The 18669-nt window shown below is 36.0% G+C and overlaps 1 protein-coding gene across 4 annotated transcripts in view; it reads right to left on the reverse strand.

The window, feature by feature from the left end:
* The window catches only part of Senp6 (SUMO specific peptidase 6), a 77360-nt gene that overhangs the window by 24920 nt on the left and 33771 nt on the right, over positions 1-18669 (reverse strand). For all 4 annotated transcript variants that reach the window (XM_051173140.1, XM_051173131.1, XM_051173157.1 and 1 more), the window contains 4 exons: positions 13840-13982; positions 9825-10212; positions 7386-7612; positions 2219-2386 (listed from right to left, as the gene is read on the reverse strand). In XM_051173140.1, coding sequence (XP_051029097.1) covers positions 2219-2386; positions 7386-7612; positions 9825-10212; positions 13840-13982 — 926 coding nt within the window. The remainder of the gene's footprint in view (positions 1-2218; positions 2387-7385; positions 7613-9824; positions 10213-13839; positions 13983-18669) is intronic.

The raw sequence follows: 18669 nt of genomic DNA on the forward strand, positions 1-18669 counted from the left end.
AGATTAAGATTTGTTCTATATACTCTAAATGACACATATAGTCCATATGTATACAGAAGGCAGAAAAACTGAGCCAGATACTATGTGCTTAAATTGAAGATGAAATATCCACCCCTCAAAAATAATAATAATAATAATAATAATAATAATAATAATAATAATACAAATCTCAGCTATTCTGAACATCTATTAGAGAAGTTGATGGAATAAAAGCCTACCTGAAGAGCACTCGAGAGGTAGAGACAGGCAGATCTCTGTAAGTTCGAGACTAGCCTGGTCTATAAAAGCTAGTTCCAGAACAGCCTCCAAAGCCACAGAGAAAAACTCTCAAAAAACCTACCCGAACACTCCTTTCCTGGATTCATCAAGTCATATTTATGCATCTACCACATTAGTTTTTACACATTATATTTTTACTTAAAAAAAAAAGTTACAAAGCAGGCAGCAGCCATAACTTCACCCTCAAATGGATTTCTTCAGCATGAATCTTCTCAGAACAAAAACATTTTCTTATGCAACTAAAATATCATCAGCACATCTAAGAAATCAAGACTAACTTCTTCAGTATATAGTTTATACTTAAATTTTCATAAATGCTCACAATTATTCATTGATCCCTGTTTTAACTTTCCCTCAGCCACTATTCTGTCAATATTTTATGGCATACATCCATTATGTCTACTCTACACTAGAATCTTGCCTCTCCATTCGTGACATGGCTTTTATGAGATCTAAGTTATACAAAACATACAATTTCCTGAAAGGATCCAGGCCATACATTTTCAGTAAAAAAGTAATGGGTGATATACTGAAATCCGACATTATCATACTTCAAGTGTCGGGCTGTCTCATTGGTGATGATAAGCTTATTCACCTGGCCTCAACAATAACTGCTAGGCTTTCACATTATTTCCACATTTATCCACATGCAACCAAATAATCTAAACAAAAACAATATCTTTGGATATATTTGCACACACTGGATATATATTGAATATATTTTACGCAATGATTTTAGCATCCATTGACATTCTTTCCTTGAATCATTTATTGGTGGTTATAAAATGGCTTAATTTTAGCCAGGTGTTGGTGGAGCAAGCCTTTAATCCAAGCATTCAGGAGAAAGAGGCAGGCAGATCTTTGAGTTCAAGGTCAGCCTGGTCTACAGAGTGAGACCCAGGACATGCAGAGTAACACAGAGAAACCCTGTCTTGAAACACTCCCCCTTGCAAAAAAATGTTAACTTTTCTAATGATTTCAATGTAGAGAGCAGTTACCATTAAGTCTAAGTAATAATCCTGAATCAAATTACCTTGTGTTTAGAGACTTCAAGAGACTCTAAAGGAGGCAGATACTTTGAAATGTATTGAAGAATAACACGTATTAATATTAGTAAACAAATATATGAAAAGTAAACACAGGCCAAGTGTTCTTAGTCCAAAATTTAAAAATGTTGAGGACCAGAAGCAGTTTCGATTTTGGAAGTAGTCATGTGGAATATTTCCTTAAGGCTTTAGTGTTTAAATATCCCTAATCTGAAAATGTTCCAAATCTAAAACTCTCTTATCCCAACCAGCACTGAGGACCGAACAGAAGGTTTGAAGCATGCTATGCTCGAGGTCTCACTGAGCTTTACCCCTACAAGCATCTCAACCTTTTTTTTTTTTTTTTAAATAAAACTGAGGGCAGTGCCTCTAACTGTATTATCCGAGCTGGCTTGTTCTGTTTGCTTGCTTGTAACTATGCCACTATACCCAACTCCCTGGTGATTCCAATGCATCAGCCTCCAAAATGGCTGGGGTACACAACAGCACATCTGGCTCAAGAATATTTTACCACTATATCCAGCAACATAAAACTTTTAAGTTACTGTCAGTCAGCACTCAAAGTTTCAGACCAGAGAATTTTGAATTTTTGGACTAGGGGTATTCAACCTGTAAAGTAAAGTACTAAATGACAGAACTTAACTGTAAGTATGAGTCACATGCATCTCCTACAGTAAATTAAACACTACTTTGAATTTTACATTGCATCTACATATCTACTAGTTTCTAATGGGTTATTATTATTTATATACTCTTAAACCAATCTGAAATCTTTAAAAATTTTGATATTCAATTAACTTTCTCTAACTTCATGAATTTTAAATACTATTGATTAGCCTTGTCAGTGGCATCTGAGTCTTAATAGTACAGCTACAGTTTAACAAAGTACTTACAATCACAGGCTCTACCAATAGTCGAAAGAGTGTTCCAACTCGTATACTTCGGCAGTTCAAAATGACACTTTCAAAGTTTTGGCAGTGTTGCAGTGATATAGTGTTAATTAAAGTTCCGTGAGTGTTTATTTTACGACGTTTTAGAGGTGTGCTGATGGGATTGCCAAGCTGAAAGAAAAAGAAAATTTCACACAGTAAGGTACTGTAAGAAGGCTGCAAAGTAAACACACATGTATAACACTACATGGACTGACTGTCCTTCCTCAGTGAAAGGAAATAGAAATTATGGCTATAATATAAAGTAAATTTGCAAGTTATGAGTTGAAAGTCGAGCATAGTAGTCAGGAATGAAACTCACAAATCACACTGGATACCTTCAAATAATAGCCAAAATACCAACTAATGATTTTGCAAAAATTAGCAATTTCCTTAAGCTTCAGTTTCCTAAACTAAAAAAATCACTGGACTAAGAATGTCTATCCAAAAGAGCATTGTCCCCAGAGTAGAGCAGAGAGATGGCCCATACATAAGAGCACTAGCTGCTGTTCCAGAGGATGCAAGTTCAATTCCTAGCACCCACATGATGGCTCACCACCAACTGTAACTCCAGTTTCCATTCTAGCTCCTATGGGCATCAGGCAGCCAGTGATATAAAGATATTCATGCAGCAAAACTCCCATACACATAAAACTTAAAAATGAAAAAGATTCCTATCTCTGACTATATTTAAAAAAAAAAAAAAAAAAAAACTCCAAAAGGAACTATGAACAGGTACAAAAAATACAGGGGAGTATTTCCAAATGATGGATGGCAAAAATCACACAAGACATTTAAAAAAAAAAAAAAAAAGCCCAACAGATATGAGAAAAACATTACAAACTATATGCCGAAAAAGGGTTAATATCTAGAATACATAAGGAATTCAACAATGAACTCAGAAACAACCCCCCCCCCCCAAATTGGGCAAGATGGCACTAGAAGTTCATGCCTATGATTCCAGCACTGGGGAGATGGAGGCAGAAAGAACAGCTCAAAATTATCCTTAGCTACCTAGAAAGTTCAAGGCCAGCCTGGACTAAATGAGATCCTACCTCTCAAAAATGTAGGTAGGTAGGTAGGTGGGTAAGTAGGAAGGATGGATGAATGGATGGATAGAGAAAGAGAGAGGGGGAAAAGAGAGAGGGAGAGGGAAGGAGGGAGGAACGAACATGGGCAACAGATTTAAACAGAGAGTTCACAAAACAAGGCACATAAATAATTACAGGTATAGGAACAACACAATCAGCTCCACTAATCACAAGGGAAATGCAAAGCATCTCAAAACAGCATCAGAAAGGTGGAAAAGATACAGACAAAAAAGGCACACTGAAAATTACTACAGCCGTTACAGAAATATGATTCTTCCAAAAATTAAAAATAGATCTAGTCTGTCAGAGACATCTACACTCACATGTTGATTACAGTATTATTCACAACAAATAAAAGAAACAACTTAAGAGCATATCAACTGATGAAGGAAATAAAAGCAAAAATATGGTACACAAACACACTAAAATAGTTCTCAGACATATAAAAGCACAAAATCCTGTCATTTGCAACACCATGGATAATTACTTTAACTGAATAAGCCCAAATCAGGTTTCTTCCACTTTTTAACCTTTGTACTTGGGAAGCTGAGGCAGAAGTACATCTGAGAACTTGAGGCCAGCCTGTGAGTTTTGAGGTTAAATGGGCTGGGAAGTGAGACTCTGTAACAGACCTGTTTATCCCAAGAATCCTCCAAGAAAACACAGCACACACGCACGCACGCACGCGCACACACACACACATACCCCTACCTACCTGATGGATATGGTTCTATACACTGATTTTTTTTCAGGCTAAGAAACTGTTTATTATGACTATTTTCTTTAATTATTAACAGGAACACAAAGACTTTAAGAAAAACAAAAAAACACCTTGGACATGTTTGTTATGTCTTAGTTTGGTTTTTAAGCTTTATGGTCATTTTCCAAATGAGAGTTATTCCGCTCACTAATGACAGATAATTTAAGTGTTATCCCCAATAGAATCCTAGAAAGATAAGAGTCTGAATTGAAAGATCACACACCCTGCTACAGAGCATCACTGAAAAGAGCAATAAAAGTCTTCTGGTCAGGGTCCCATCAAAACCTGAATAACCCTATCACATGAAAATCCAGGCCACCTAACAGAACTCATCTGCATTGCATGTACTTTCAGCCTGTCCTTTTAGTAAACTATCTCCAGTAAGCATTTCTGAAGAAGAGTCTAGTTCCTATGTGCAGTTAGTGCAGTTACTGCTCAGCTGCCCTCCAACCAACTTATACCTTACCCATCCCATCTTTCCAAACACCGCTGGAGCACGACTAGCTAGAAAGCTTTTTGGCAATCAGTACTGTTATAAAGGATCAATTCATTTCATATTCAACGTGTGCACACGTATGTAAATGCCTGTACGTCACCATGTGCTAGGCCCTAAGGGCTCTCTCACTGGGTAAGGGATGTACCTGTACCTGCTTCTCCAGCATTAAATTACCACCCACACTTGACTTTCTACATGGGTGCTAGGTATGGAACTCAAATCTTCAGGCTGTGTGGCAGGCATGTTAATGACAGCTATCTCCTCTCCTTAATCATTCTTGACTTCAATTACAAATACATAAAGAATCAACTAGTGCTATTTTTCTCATATTAACCTATCAAATCCTGATCATGTTTCATACACTGATCTGAATTTCATTTTAAAAACGTACCTATACTTCTGCTACTTATTTTTACTTGTATTCTCAAGCTTAGAAAGGCACTAAGGTTATATAAAAATACCAATCCATTTTAAAAAGTAATCTTTGAGTTACTTGTATTGTTTCTCATTTCTTCAGGTTCCAGTTTTTTCCTTTTTCTTTGGTAAACCTATGTTACTCTGTTTAAACTTCTGCTTTAAAAATAATCATTTCATAAATTCATATACTCCTGTACCTTATTATCCCTTCTAAAGTGTACTATATGCTGATTTAACTCTAATTGCTATCTTCAACTGGTCGCACTGGTTCAGCCTATTATTAAAGCAGGACTCCATACCTCTATTAGTGGGCAGTGATTTTTTTTTTTTCTCATTACTCATGTTTTGTTATTGTTTGGTTTCTATTTTGTTTTGATTTGTTTTTAAAGACAGGGTCCCACTTTGCAGCCCAGGTTGACATAGAAGTCACTCTACCCCAGAATAGTCTCAATCAAATGTGCAGTGATTCTTCTGCCTCAGCTTACCAAGTGCTGGGACTGCAGGCATGAGGCACCATGCTCAGCTAACAATCTTGTTGTATAAATACCTCACATCTTGGGAGAGAGGGAAGAATTCCTGTGAGAAAAATTCTATGGGGTCAAATGACATATATTAAAAAAAAAAAATATATATATATAAATATATATTATATATTTATATATATATATAACTTTCCTTTCTATTGCCAAAACAAACAAGTACCTACCTATGCCCTTGGAGTCTTACCAGAAACACATACTATTTTGTATTAATTTTAAGTCTACTTAATAAATAGTTAAGTTCTATTTCTTTAAGCAGTTCTTCCTTATTAATTTTTATGTGGTGGCTTACATCTAACAAAATGTCCAACTTCTGCTCTGATGGCCAAATGTAGTGATCAACAGCTATGAACACAACTTTAAACTTATTTAAAACACTGTGAGATTTAAGCAGACAATAACAACTCAACTGTTCAAGTCTCCAGCATGAACTGTATAGTTTATCTCAGAGACCATCACCTTAGAGTGACCAATCACCTTACACTGTCAAAAGGTTACAGACATCTGGTCCCTATTCCTTTCTTTTCTATCTTCAGTTTTAGTCATTTACTTTTTAAAAAGTTATATAGTTATGGGGAGAGGCAGTGCTAAGGTATGCACATGGAAGTCAGAGGACAATTTGTAGGAGCTGATTTTATTCTTCCATCATTACATCCTGGGAACATAAATTAGATTATTAGGCTTGTCAGCAAGCACCTTTACTTGTAGAACCATCTCGGCAACCCTATTCTTTCATTTTTAATAACATTTGATTATAAATATTTCTGTGAATCTTTTTATTTACATCACTTTACCTTTTTTCATTCGAATGTTTTGAAAATTTTAAGCAAATTATAAGCTATGGTAAAGATAGAACTATATACTATGGTGACATACACTGAAATTAAAATAACTTTTAGCCTACTAGGTTTTCTAAGAAATACACACATACATACACACACACACACATGCACATCATCCATAAAGTATGAACTACTCCAAACCCTGAACCTTTCTGAGCACCAGCATAGCACACCTGAACTAATGTGAGTGGTTGCAGTAAAAAATGCAAGTGAAGTACTGGTGAGATGGCCCTGTGGTTAAGCACACAACTGCTCTTCTAGAGCACACGGGTTCAGTTCTCAGCACTCACATAAGGCAGCTTACAACTGCTCCAAAGGATATGATGCCTGCTACCTCTGCTGGTACCTGTAATCATGTGCATATACCCACACATATCACATAAATAAAAGTAAGAAATTTTACAAAAAAAACATAAATGAACTAAAGATACTGTACAAGATTATCTGTACATTGTATGTGAAAGATATAATTTCCTTTTAGACTTAAGTCCTAGTTCAAAATACATACATACATAAATATTCCAAATTTTAAAAAACAACTGAAATTTAAAACAATAGTCACAGCCATATTGGAAAAGGAACCCGAACTGACATTTTGTTAGGAATGATACTGGCCTTTTTTGGGAAAGGGGGATGTTCAAGACAGGGATTCTCTCTGTGTAGCCCTGGCTGTCCTCGAACTTTCTTTGTAGACCAGACTGGCCTTGAACTCAAGAGATCTGCTTGTCTCTGCCATCCAAATGCTGGGATTAAAGATATTCGCTGTCACAGCCACCCTATTTTCTTTTTTTTTTTTTTTGCTGGATTTTTAACTTTGGTTAAATTGTAATTTATTTTGTAAATAATTTAATGGTCTTCCAAAAGAATCTTTTAATAGTATTTGAGCATGGATTTATAAATAAACCATCTTCTCCTGCTGTCATTAACAAATTGCTCCTGAAAACCAGAGGTTATACCCCAAAGGGAAGACCTTAATCTGAATGTACCTGGTCCTTCATTCTTGCTTTTCTTGGTATGACAACTGTATTTAACTCAAATTCTGCTGGAGTGCTTCTAGATTCCTGCTCTGCTCTGCAAATATTTGCATTTAGTGCAGCTTCTACTTTTCCAGTAGATGGTGCTGGGGAGGAACATGCGGAGTCAGCAGGCTGTGGGGATATACTTTCTCTTCGGTTAGTCCTGTCATCGTCGTCATCATCACTGGACAAAATGACTAAAATCATAAAGAACATTTAAAATTTACATTGAAAAATTGTACACTTATTTCACTTCTGTCAGTTAAAATTTTTACTGGGAAATACCAAATTTGTCTTAGATCTACTCCACAGATCAATAAAAGCAAATGACTGAGGAGCCAGTAAGATGGTTCAGCATGTAAAATTGCTTACAACAGAAGCCTAGTGGCCTGAGTTTGATCACTGGAACATGCATGCACACATGCACACACGCACGCACACACACACACGCACAGACACAAAGATAAAATCCACTGTATCTCATGAAAGGTTAAAAAAAGCATATGATTTATAGTCTTTATAAAAATAATTAGACAAATATGAAATCAACTTTTTAGCTTTAGCTTCTATAGTCACCACTATCAGTACTGGGGAGATAGCTCAGTGGCAGAGCACTTACCTAGCATTCACAAGGCCCTGGGTTCAAATCTCCAGTATTACCAAAGAAAAAATAAAACATGATAAAGTGACCACTAACCCACACAGCTACATCAGTAACTCACAAGAATTACCCACAGATCTTTTTCAGAGTTACAGAAAGCTTATGGCTTGAAAATTTCCAAATTATGTTCAAAATTATAACATACATTTTAAGTGTGTAGCCAAATAATTTTGCCTTACAATGAGAAGCACTAAACTCATAACTGGTCCTGAGGAGAAATCATACTAATATCCAATGTTCAACAAATCTTGCTTTATAAACATGGAACAAGACCACTGTAATGACAATTTGCTTAGATCTTGTGCTTATAGTACTACACCTTATCAAATCTATCCCTTGTAATCCATAACCTGACTGCGCTGTACTGGGTAAAATTCCAATACTCAATCCAGGAACACTACCAAGAATTTCTGTTGACTACCTTCAACACTCTTCATGTTTTGCCATAAAGTATTAGTCTGAAAATAACTTTTTGATGGACAGTCTAATGTAAGCACATAGTCAGTCACTCATTGATTTCAATGTTGTATCACAATGTTGTAGAAGTTTACTTGCAACTGTAAAACAGGGACAATGTCTTGCTCACTAATATAGTCCAAAACTTAAAACTGTGCTTCACATAGGAGGAAAGAAAGTGTTCCTGTGTAGGAGAGTAAAAAGTTGACTAAAGACATTCTGGTGATACAGCTGCCTGTGAATTATTCCCTCTTGGTAAATAACTTTAATAAAGAAGTGGGGTTTTAAAGAAGGCATGATGTATGAACTTACACAGACAGTTTTCTTTTTAGCACCCTCCACACACATGTTCAGTTAATACTGAGTAATGTACATGGCCCAGAGGGCCATCCCTCCAGTAATAGCCTTGATTTTGTTATCCAGTTTCATAACAAATACTGGCCTTTTGTTATTTTCAAAGCTAGTTATTTGATTCAATTTCTCTCCTCTATGGAATCAGAGATATCTACTTTACAGGATTGTTGCAAGGATATGTAAAATTCTATTACAGTGATTGTACCGATAAGCTTTTAAATTGTGTGTGCACTTTCTTTAACATGGCTTAAAAATGCCCACAAACTATCTTGCCTTTTGGTAAGAAAACTAATTTGCACTGTGACCTTTTTATGTGTCAAACATTATACTGAACTATGATTATTCATCATTTATGTGATTTTATTTCCTCAGCTCACTAACAAAGGGGCTGGGGAGGGAGACAGTTCAGTTGGCAAACCTCTGTAAGTACCCAATACCTGAGTTTGGTTCCCAGAACCCCACATTAAAAAGTTGGACATGGTAATTTCTAGCCCCAGCATTGGAAAAGGAGAGAGTGAACTCTGGAGCTCACCAGCCTACGTACCAAGTACACACATAAAACATCTAGACAGGATACAGACTAAGTAAAATTGAACAATAACTAATGGGAGCAAAGACTGGGGCCCAGCTACTGTTTTCTTATTGACTATTTTAACACAAGGGGAATGGGAAGAAGTCAGTTATTACTTCACAACTACATGGACATGTTCTAAATACATGATTCCCAAATGCTGCATACCTGCCACGAGACAACACCTCTGGAAACTGCTTCTCAAATAAGCTCACATTAAAAAAGAGACAATTAAAATACTGAATTGTTACTGTGTTCTTACAGTTAGTCTAGGCATGGTGGCTTGACCCCAGATGCTCGGGAGAGAAGGCTGGGGCTCATTATAGTCTTGGGAAGGTGAGACGGGAAACAAGAAGAAGATACTTACTTGGATCATTTAGATCTGACACGCTTGTCTTTCGTTCTTTCAGGTTTGTGATTTTAGGTATTTTTCCCCCAGGTAAAATGACTTTTCCATTAGTCTGTATATAATTATGTTTACTAGCATCACAAGTCACCAAAATATCAACTGGAATCTTTTCCACACTGTTACCATAAAACTTCTTAGCTGTTAATCCTGTGGTTTGTGACTTCTGTCCTCCAGAATTCTGATGAATTGATGTTCTTAGTAATGGTCCAGTGGATTCATGCAAAGTTATAGCTTGTCTGCAATTTCTTTGCAAGTCATTATGAAAAACAATACCACAACTTTGGCATTTGGTCTGATTTTCTTTTTCTTTTCCACATTTTGGGCAATATTCACGCTGTTCAGACACCTTATGTTCCAAAAAACAAAACAAAAAAAAAAAACAAAAAACAAAAAGAAAAGACTTTGGTATTTTAGCATCAAAAAGTTTCTTTAAAAAAAAAAAAAACTCAAAATGAAGTCTTTGTTTTTCCATCATCATTATTATGGCCTCCCTAAGATCCTGAATGAGTCATGATCTTTGGGAGTCAGCAACAGAATGCTAGAAAAATTTCAAGGCCATCCCATCCAGCAATTAGCTTTGCTAAATTTTCCCCCTTAAGAATCAAAAGGGAAAGAGAGCCCACTCTGCACACAATAGAGCCTAAGTTTGAGTCTCAGTGCCACAAATAAACCAGCAAACAAACAAAAAGGAAACACCCCAAGTGCTTGCTTTCAACTTTATTGTCTACAATAAAGGTAAACAAAACATATTTAAAAGAAAAGTACTTGAGGAAAAATAGCAATTCCATGTACTCTTTCTAGAAAAAAATGATACTAAAAAATATAGTAAGTTTATCCCCACCTTTCATGAGCTAAGACACACATAGTTCGCAAAATTGCAGCAATGAGAAACAAAATGAAATTATTGAACCAAATCAGACACTCAAATCTTAATGATAATAAAAACTACATGAATTTCAAGCCCTGGTTCACATGGATCAGATACTGCTCTTATAGAGAATCTGAGCTCAGTTCCCATGTAGCTCAACATAATTCATAAAGTCTAGCTCCATGGGGATCTGACACTTCTGGCCTCTGAGGGCACAAGTACACACACACACACAGAAACATATACAAAATTAAAAATATTAAAAAGGAAATAAAAATAATTTCAGGCAAAGAATGCTAACATACACCGGTAATCTAAGGAAAAAGAATGGTGTTGAAGGATAGCCTGGGCTACACAGTGAGACAGACCGACACAAAACACACATGCCCCACCTGCAAATACATCTAGGGATAAAGCTCAACCCTAGTTTATATCTCCTGCACCATGGAAACCCCAGCCCAAATGAAACTAATAAAAAAAAAATCTGAAAATGAAATACTACTTAGTTTTCCTAAGTTATATGTAACCCTCTGCCTTTACTTCATTGTTTTTGATTTTTTTTGAGAAAAGGTTTCACTACATAGATAGGTTGATCCTGTGCTTGGGCAATCCTCTTACCTCTCTGCCTGATGAATGACTGCCCAGCTTAAAGGTTTAGTTTATTCACATAAAGCAAAAACTTCCATAATTATAATTTCTTTATGAAAACAAAGATTATTAAAACTTAATTTTGCTCCACTTGGTCATAAAAAAAAAACTTATGAAGTTAAATAACTTCAAATTACATGGTTAGGGGATTATTTGATAGTAAAGTTCTTTCATCATGAAGTTTGATCTTCAAAACTCCAACAAGAAATCACTACAGATTTAATACTGCATTTCCCAGACTCTACATGAAATACCTTACTTAATTAAAAATTCTGTCTCAAACAATGGCATTCTTCTTATGTATTTTGGATGTTCAATTTACATAAAATTCAAAGATCCTGTTTGCTTGCTTAAGTCGCTCGCTCCCTCCCTCTCTTCCTTTTTTGATATTTAGAGACAAGGTTTCTCTGTGTTAACAGTCTGGCTGTCCTGAACTGGCTTTGTGAACTGCACTGGCCTTAAACTGCCTGCCTCTGCCTCCAGAGTGCTGGTTATAAAGATATGTACCACCACCCTACCCTCACTCCTGTTTTCTTAAAAAAGCAGTGAGGTGAAGAGTCTTACAGTCTTAGGCGGAAAGATAAACCACTAATCTTGTTTGTTAAAGATTACAAAGAGACTGTGTCCAATTTTTCCTCTCTCTAAGGGAAAATAGGATCAATTGGCACAAAAGTAGAGTCAAAGAAGGTTTTTAGGAATAAAGCAGTTTAGGCTCTGAGCTGGAAGCCTGGGGAAGAAGGATGCTGTGATGAAAAGGAGCTTCCCTCTTCCCCTTACTCCTTTTAGGAGATGTCAGTACAATCTAAGCCAACTTTAGACTGGTAAGCAAGGAGACTTGTCAATAGGGGAAAATGGAAATATATAAAAGTACAGTAAGGATGATGGCAACCAGATTTCTATGGCCAAAATGAATTACAATCCTATAAAGAGCAAAGATAAACACTAAAATAAACTCAAGGGCTTTACTACACATACATGTGTATTTCCCAGCCCTGTCTAATGATGGGGAATACAAACAGAAACTCAGTATCAATGAATATAATTAGAGTTCAAATGTCTCCCTGCCATGTAAAGTAACAATGACTTCCTGGAGATATATGACTCTTGGGCTGAGAGATCTATCTGAACAAATAAGACCAGAGTATTTTATTACAGCAAGTAAAGATGCTGTTAAAGAAAGAGACTAGCTTGAAAGGATAGTAGGAATAGTAGGAATTCCTACAATAGTAGGAATCATCTGAGCATCAAAAATATATGAAAGTTAAAGACTGTAACCCAAGTAAACTAATAATTCATGTGCTCACGATGATATACAACTAAATACGGGCAGAAGAGATAGCACTCGATACTCTACTATCAGGCCTGGAATTCACATCTCAACACCCACTTAAGAATTGGGTACTCCCATTAGGGTTTGCTGGCCTCCAATGAAGGCATGAATATGTCAATCCCATGTTCCTGCAAAAGACTTTGTCTCAAAGGAAGAGGTAGAGTGTGATAAAGGACAACTGATCATCTCTTTTGGCCTATGTGTGTGTCAACATAGGTCTGTACAACAACCAACACTCCCAGTCCTGGTGAACATATACTTACACAAACACACATATATACACAAATTAATAACCAATCTTCTACCATGTGTTAAAAACTCTTACTAATAAATGAGTAAGGACCTGAGAATACAGCTACAACCCATTGATAAAGCATAATCTTAGCACACATACAGAAGGCTCAGGATTAGATCCATGTAAAAGTGAAGGGAGAGGACAAGTTTAGAAACATATGAGAAAACATCTTAACTAAGGTGAAAATCAACATCATGTGCACAATGAGAAGATGCATATTATTTCTCAGATAAACATCGAAAATATATAATTATGATTAACAATAAATGTAATACAAGTGAAAGTAATGAAATGTAAGCACCTTAGAAACATTGAAGTTGGGGCTGGAGAGATGGCTCAGTGGTTAAGAACACTGACTGCTCTTCCAGGGACCCAGTTTCAATTCCTAGCACCCACATGACAGCTCACAATATCTAAAACTCATGAATCCATGCAGGCAAAACACCAGATGGAAATAGTCTAAATGCAATACAGAATACTGAAATGAAACCCAATTATGTATATGTTGAGGCAGTATGTGCATTTGTGAGTGATGATTTCCATAGGGTCCTATGATGAAAGATGACCCAGAATGTAATAAGTAATAAAGGCAACGTGAACAGGCTGTTGAGATAGCTCAGCACGTAAAGCCTGAAAGCCTGATGATGCCCTAAGTCTGATCCTAAGGATCCAGAGTATAAGAACCAACTCCCAAAGGCTGTTCACAGACCTCCATCTTATGTCATGGCATGCATGTGACCACACTCTCACAAACATACAGTCAGAAAATGAGATTTTAAAATAGCAATAAAAATTCTATGTGATTAGTAAGAAGAGTAACTTCTCTACCTACCTCTAAATGGGTCAAACACTTCTTTGAGGCAGGGGACAGTGGAGATAGCTGATAAGTACTACATTGCCGTTTCTGCTGCACTTTCCTCTTAATTTCAGGCTCTACATAGGATTCCGACTCTTCTGTTCTCTTCATTATACGGTCTAAAGGAAGCAGGGGTGAAAAGCACTAAATTTAAATTTAATAAGTTCCCCATGATCTTTGTTATAGACGAGTTAAAGCCCATATTTTCAAATACTAATTTCTAATTAAAATGGGATAGTGCATAAACATGTATGATAAAGAATAACCAGATTGCTAGTGGGCAGAGGTGCTTGTCACCAATACCGACAACATGAATTTGATTCTCAGGACTCACATAATGGATCTTTACTAACAACTTGTGTACTTCCACGACAGCACATGTGCGCGCGCATGCACGCACGCACACACAAATACATGTAAAAAACAAGACAACATGACCTTTAAGACGAAGGCAGTGATGTCCAAGCTACTTTTACCTGGTTTTCCCTTCTCAGCAGGATTTCCACACTGCAGACTACTTTCATTAGTATGGCAATTTATTTTATTCAGTTGAAATAAGTCAACAGACACCGGACTATACCACATATGCCCCTTTCCCTCCACTTATCTTTGTTCTTAGATTACTATTAAGAAAACATAGGAATTCAAACATTTGGTACAAATATTTAAATAATGTAAAAATAAACTAACCGTTAAGCTACAAGTGGATTTTTTTTTTTTTTTTTTTTTTTTTGTGGTAGTAGTTATTTAGATGTGTGTTTCCCCCCTAGAAATAGGAGAGAATTGTTTCAATGTAATCATTGTATTGGCATACTTCCAATTTTGCTAACTAGTTCTAATATTTCTTTTTTATTATTCCTCCCTTGTTGAGATGAGATCCAGTAATGCTAACCTGGCTAGTATGAACTCACTATGTATGTAGTCCAGACTGGCCTTAAACTTGTGAGCTTCCTCCTACTTCTGGGTCCCAATTGCTAGCCCAGCCATAGACCACCATATCCACCTTTCTTTTCTTTTTTGACTTCAAAACATCACGAACAAGCCAGCCTTGTTTATTTCATCATAGAGAGGTTCATTTCTCCGGAGTATTTTCTTTTATTCTCTTCCGTATGTTCCTCTCCACACAAGCAAAATCTACTCAATTTATCTGATGAATCCACATCCTTTTTTGCTAGGAAGCTGCCTTTGTCCCATCCTGGTCAATTAATCAATCCATAGTTGCCACTGCACCCACTTAATAACAAAATACTTGTCTGCACTAGTCTATTGTTGCCAATATGCCTGTGAGAAATAAGATATACATATACATACATATATACATATACATACATACATACATACATACATACATACATACATACACACACACATATGGTTTTCCTGAATAGCTTCGGAGCCTGTCCTGGAACTTGCTCTGCACACTAGGTTGGCCTCCAACTCACAGAGATCTGCCTGCCTCTGCCTCCCAAGTGCTGGGATTAAATACATATATATTTTTTTTTAAACCTAGAAACTACAAAAGACAAAAACTGGACAAGTATTTGCCAGATTAATGAATTGCCTGAAGACAAAACTACCTGATACATTTAAGTATGAAATTAGTGAAAGGTGGTGCTATACACCTTTAAATTCAGAACTTGGGAGGCAGAAGCAGGGGAATTTAGAAGAGATGATGTTTCTAAGTCACCTTTGAAAATAACTTATGCTTTACAATAGAGATAATGAGCCACATATAAACTTAGAACCTGAAGATTTTAGCCTACAACCAAAGGACATAAAAGACTTAAAAATTAATCAAAGTTTTACCCTGAGGTTACACAGAGAAACATGCTAGTCTAGAGTATCCAGATGTTATTGGTTATTATAAGGGCTAGTTTACTTCACTATTTTTAAACAAATGTCACTAAAAGCTACAGTATTCCACTCTGAGTAAAAACAGAGGGTCCGGAATATAACAAATTACTTGTAAAATTGATTTACAGCAAAATAGTCTGAAAACATGGCCCTCAACAGGATATGGGTTCTGAGTACTTGAAAAGCCAAGGCAGAGAAACTTGACCAGACTGAGCAACACAGAGTGTGCCTTAAAGAAAATCCTCAATCTTCAATGCCTTTCAACAACATGCTGCTTCAGATTTTTTTTTTTTTTTTTTTTTTGAGACAGGTTCTCACTATGTAGTCCTGGTTGACCATGACCTCACAGAGATGTACCTGCTTCTAACTCCCAAGTGTTGGGGTTAAAGGCTCGTGATACCAAGTCCAATTGAGTTTTTTTTTTGGGTTTTTTTTTTTGTTTGTTTGTTTGTTTGTTTGCTTTTGGAGACAGGGTTTCTCTGTATTGCTTTGGGGCCTGTCCTGGAACTAGCTCTGTAGAGCAGGCTGGCCTCAAACTCACAGAGATCCACCTGCCATTGACTTCCGAGTGCTGTGTGTGCCACAAGATTTGTTTTTTTTTTTTTTTTTTAAATTAAACTCAAGTATGAACATAAAGGAAAGTCCGAAATAAACAAATGTTTCATTAGATCTTATACATTGAACACAAGAGCTGTGCTGATCATTCTGCTCAAATATGTATCAGGTAGTATTTAATTAAGATACAAGTAAATATAACCGTATGAATTCTATTTAAAATGAGTATATAATCTTCTCTTTGTATCTGAGAGGGGCCTAATTACAGGATTCCTTAATACTACAATTTGCAAATGTCTGTTACCTGAAAGAAATGGTATAGCACTTACATATAACCTATGCCTATCTACCTATACCTTAAATCACTTTTAGCTTACTTATATTACTTACTATACTGTAAATGCTATCTATGTGTTATTTTACTGTGCTATTTAGTGTATAAAACAAAACAAAAAAGGGTATACATTCAATACTGTTACAATTTTGACAGATGCAATTTTCTTTTTTCAAATACAATAGATCATAGTTGCTGGATCTGCAGGCATATACTCCAAAGCTATGGAGGTTCACTGCACAGGAACACAAAGGTGAGATGAAGTTTTAAGATAATAAAATGGGCTAGCTGAGTATGAAAGGATACTTTCCTTCTGTACATGTGAATTAAGGAGTGACTTATCAGCTGACTGCCACCATTCTAAGGTATAACTGCATGAAAAATGTAAGTAAAATGTACATATTAAAAGCATATAATTGTCAAGTAGTTCTAAAACTTCTAGAGGAATACTAAAAACAACTGCAAAATAAAAAGGATGCTTAAGGAAAAAAATGAAAAGCAAAAAGAAAACGGGCAGTTTTAATGTATCATTTTTAAAATGCTATTCTACATGCTTGGAAAATTAAAGCACTATCAAACAAAACAAGCTACAAACCCAATGTGTTTTGACAAAGCCTAAAAAAAAATAGTTAATAGTTCATAAGCCTTAACTTTTTATTATAAAATTGCTTATAAATGCTAAAAGGGTATGGCTGTAACTTACTAAAACTCACTATTACTTACACCCTAAACTCAAAAATTGGAGCAAATAAAATAATAAAGAGAACTGAAGGCAAGCAAGACGATTACAGGTAAAGGTGTGTGCTGCTAAATTCAATCCCAAGCCGAGAAGATGGAAGAAAACATAAGCCGGTAGGCTTGTCTTCTTAAATCCACCCATGGAATATATGGCACTAGAAACAGGAAAAGGAACACATACACACACACATACACACACACACACCCTAACAAACTAAAATAAATAAATGTTAAAAAAAAAAACCCATGATATCAAGAACCTAAATTTTATTTTAAATTTTAAAATTCACTTAATGATGGTGGTGGAGATGTGTTTGAGTGCAGGCATGCGCACACCAAGGTGCATGTGTGGAAGTTGGATGGTAATGTAGTTAAGTCTCTCCTTCCACTTTTGAGGATTTGAGGAATCAAACTCAGGTTCCCAGCAACAAGTGTTCAAGAATTTTTATCCACTGGCCATCATGTGAGTACCACATTCATTTCTTTGAAAGGCAAAAACATTCCAGGAACTATGCTAGAAACTAATGATATATGATTTCCAAAGGAAATACGAAATTGAATGCGTTTTTCATGCAGCAATATATGTAATATTATGCTAGTACTGTAGTTTATCCTATAACCAGGCACATATCCACCTGCCTAACACAAAAGTGGCTAGCCAGGCAGTGGTGGCATTTAATTCCAGCACTTAAGAAGCAGAAACAGTCAGAAATCTGTGAGTTTGAGGCCAGCCTGATCTGGAGTTCCACAACTGGCTCCAAAGCTACAGAGAAGCCCTGCCTCAAAAATAAATAAATAAATAAATAAATAAATAAATAAATAAATAAATAGTGGCTGAAATGAAAGGCTCCATAACCTTTAATATAATTAAAGATAAGAGGTAGCATCTCAATATAATTTTGCACAAAACCCTGGGTTCAGTGCCCAGCACTACAGAAATCAAGAGTCTATCTGGAATATAAGACTCTGTTAAAAAATACCTCTCCCTTTGACAAAGCTTATAATTTAAATATGCAAATATTGTCCAGAAATTTATAGGTACTGCACATAAGAACTTACAAATATCAAAGAGTATTAACTTTCCTGAAAACAGAAAATTATCATTATACAAAAATGAAGTAATAACTGTTGTATGGATCAATAACAGCTTCATTTGAATCCACTAATGAACCTATGGGTGGTAGTGCAATTCTATAAGACCAGCACTACAGAGGTGTAGGCAGGAGGACTTGGAATTTAAAGCCAGGATTGAAATGAACATAGTCAAGTTTGAGGCTGAGCCATATGAGGCTGGCTGCCTGAAACACCATCCCCCACAACAATCA

Source organism: Phodopus roborovskii, unplaced genomic scaffold, assembly GCF_943737965.1.
Source record: "Phodopus roborovskii unplaced genomic scaffold, PHOROB, whole genome shotgun sequence".
In the NCBI taxonomy this organism is placed as follows: Eukaryota; Metazoa; Chordata; class Mammalia; order Rodentia; family Cricetidae; genus Phodopus; species Phodopus roborovskii.